The sequence below is a fragment of the Aplysia californica genome, unplaced genomic scaffold, assembly GCF_000002075.1.
Source record: "Aplysia californica isolate F4 #8 unplaced genomic scaffold, AplCal3.0 scaffold01558, whole genome shotgun sequence".
Lineage (NCBI taxonomy): Eukaryota > Metazoa > Mollusca > Gastropoda > Aplysiida > Aplysiidae > Aplysia > Aplysia californica.
The window spans coordinates 43596-44837 of NW_004798828.1; the positions used below are offsets into that span (position 1 = coordinate 43596).

Here is a 1242-nt window from a genome sequence, read left to right on the forward strand (position 1 = left end):
GAGAGGAAGAGGGAGGGGGGGCAGAGAGAGAGAGAGAGAGGAAGAGGGAGAGAGAGAGAAGAGAGGGAGGGAGAGAGAAAGAGAGAGAGAGAAGAGAGGGTGGGAGGGAGAGAGAGATAGAGAGAGGGAGAGAGAGAGAGGGAGAGAGAGAGAGAGAGAGAGAGAGAGAGAGAGACGGACAGACAGACAGACGAGTAAAGACTTCAACAACTTTCACTTCCTCCCTTGGACCAACACGACACAACAACACACGATGACACAACAACACGATGACACAAAAACACGATGACACAAAATGACGAGCACAAAAAGAATCTTTAAAGCTTAAAAATCGTAAAAAATCAAAGCAAAGGAAGACATTTTGAAGAATCTGTACATTTTATTAACATGATCTCCCCCCCCCCCCCCATCCCTCGTACACACACAGTCGCTAAAAGTCTTGTAGGAAGTTGTCACAGATCCGAACCCAGCCGCTGTGGGAGAAACTGAGACCGTCAGAAAAACTGCAGGCCGCGCTGTGTTTGCCTCAACAAATCCCACCAATCAGACAGCTTCCCTCAACAAATCCGACCAATCAGGCGGCTTCCCTCAACAAATGCCACCAATCAGAAGGCTTGCCTCAACAAATTCCACCAATCAGGTTTGCCTCAACAAATCCCACCAATCAGGCGGCTTGCCTCAACAAATCCCACCAATCAGGCGGCTTGCCTCAACAAATGCCACCAATCAGAAGGCAAGTTCGCGTGACTTGGACGTCGACGGCGCCTCCTCTTCCTCGTACTCGATGTGGACCTGAGCTCTCCGCTTCTTCCTCGCTGCTTTCTTCTTTCCTTTCATGGACGTTTTCCTCCCCTTCGCCTCCTCCTCCGATGAACTTTCTTCTTCTTGCGATGAGCCGTCTTCTGCTTGCCCGCTCAGATCCTGCGACACACAAGAGTTCAAATCAACGTTTTTGTTTTAGTAAGAATTTTACGGTCTGATAGGAAAGAAGGAGGAGAGATAAGGACGATAGACGTTTGATAGGAAAGAAGGAGGAGAGATAAGGACGATAGATGTTTGATAGGAAAGAAGGAGAAAACCACACGCCTCAGATCAACTTACAGCTCACAACAACTTTTTGTTTTAGTAGAGGTTTTACGGCGCTCGCAACTGCATAAGGTCATTTGAGCACCAAGGGGTGGATGTCAACAGAGAAGTCCATACAAGGAATCAGACTTACTCTGCCCACCTCTCTAGCCTCAA

General features: G+C 48.3%; 1 protein-coding gene across 1 annotated transcript in view; it reads right to left on the bottom strand.

Moving 5' to 3' along the window:
- Positions 1 to 359: 359 nt before the first annotated feature.
- Positions 360 to 1242, bottom strand: part of LOC101851626 (protein MAK16 homolog) — a gene marked incomplete in the record, with an annotated part of 17389 nt that continues 16506 nt past the window's right edge. The window contains 1 exon segment of the mRNA XM_013090819.2: positions 360 to 921. Coding sequence (XP_012946273.1) covers positions 727 to 921 — 195 coding nt within the window.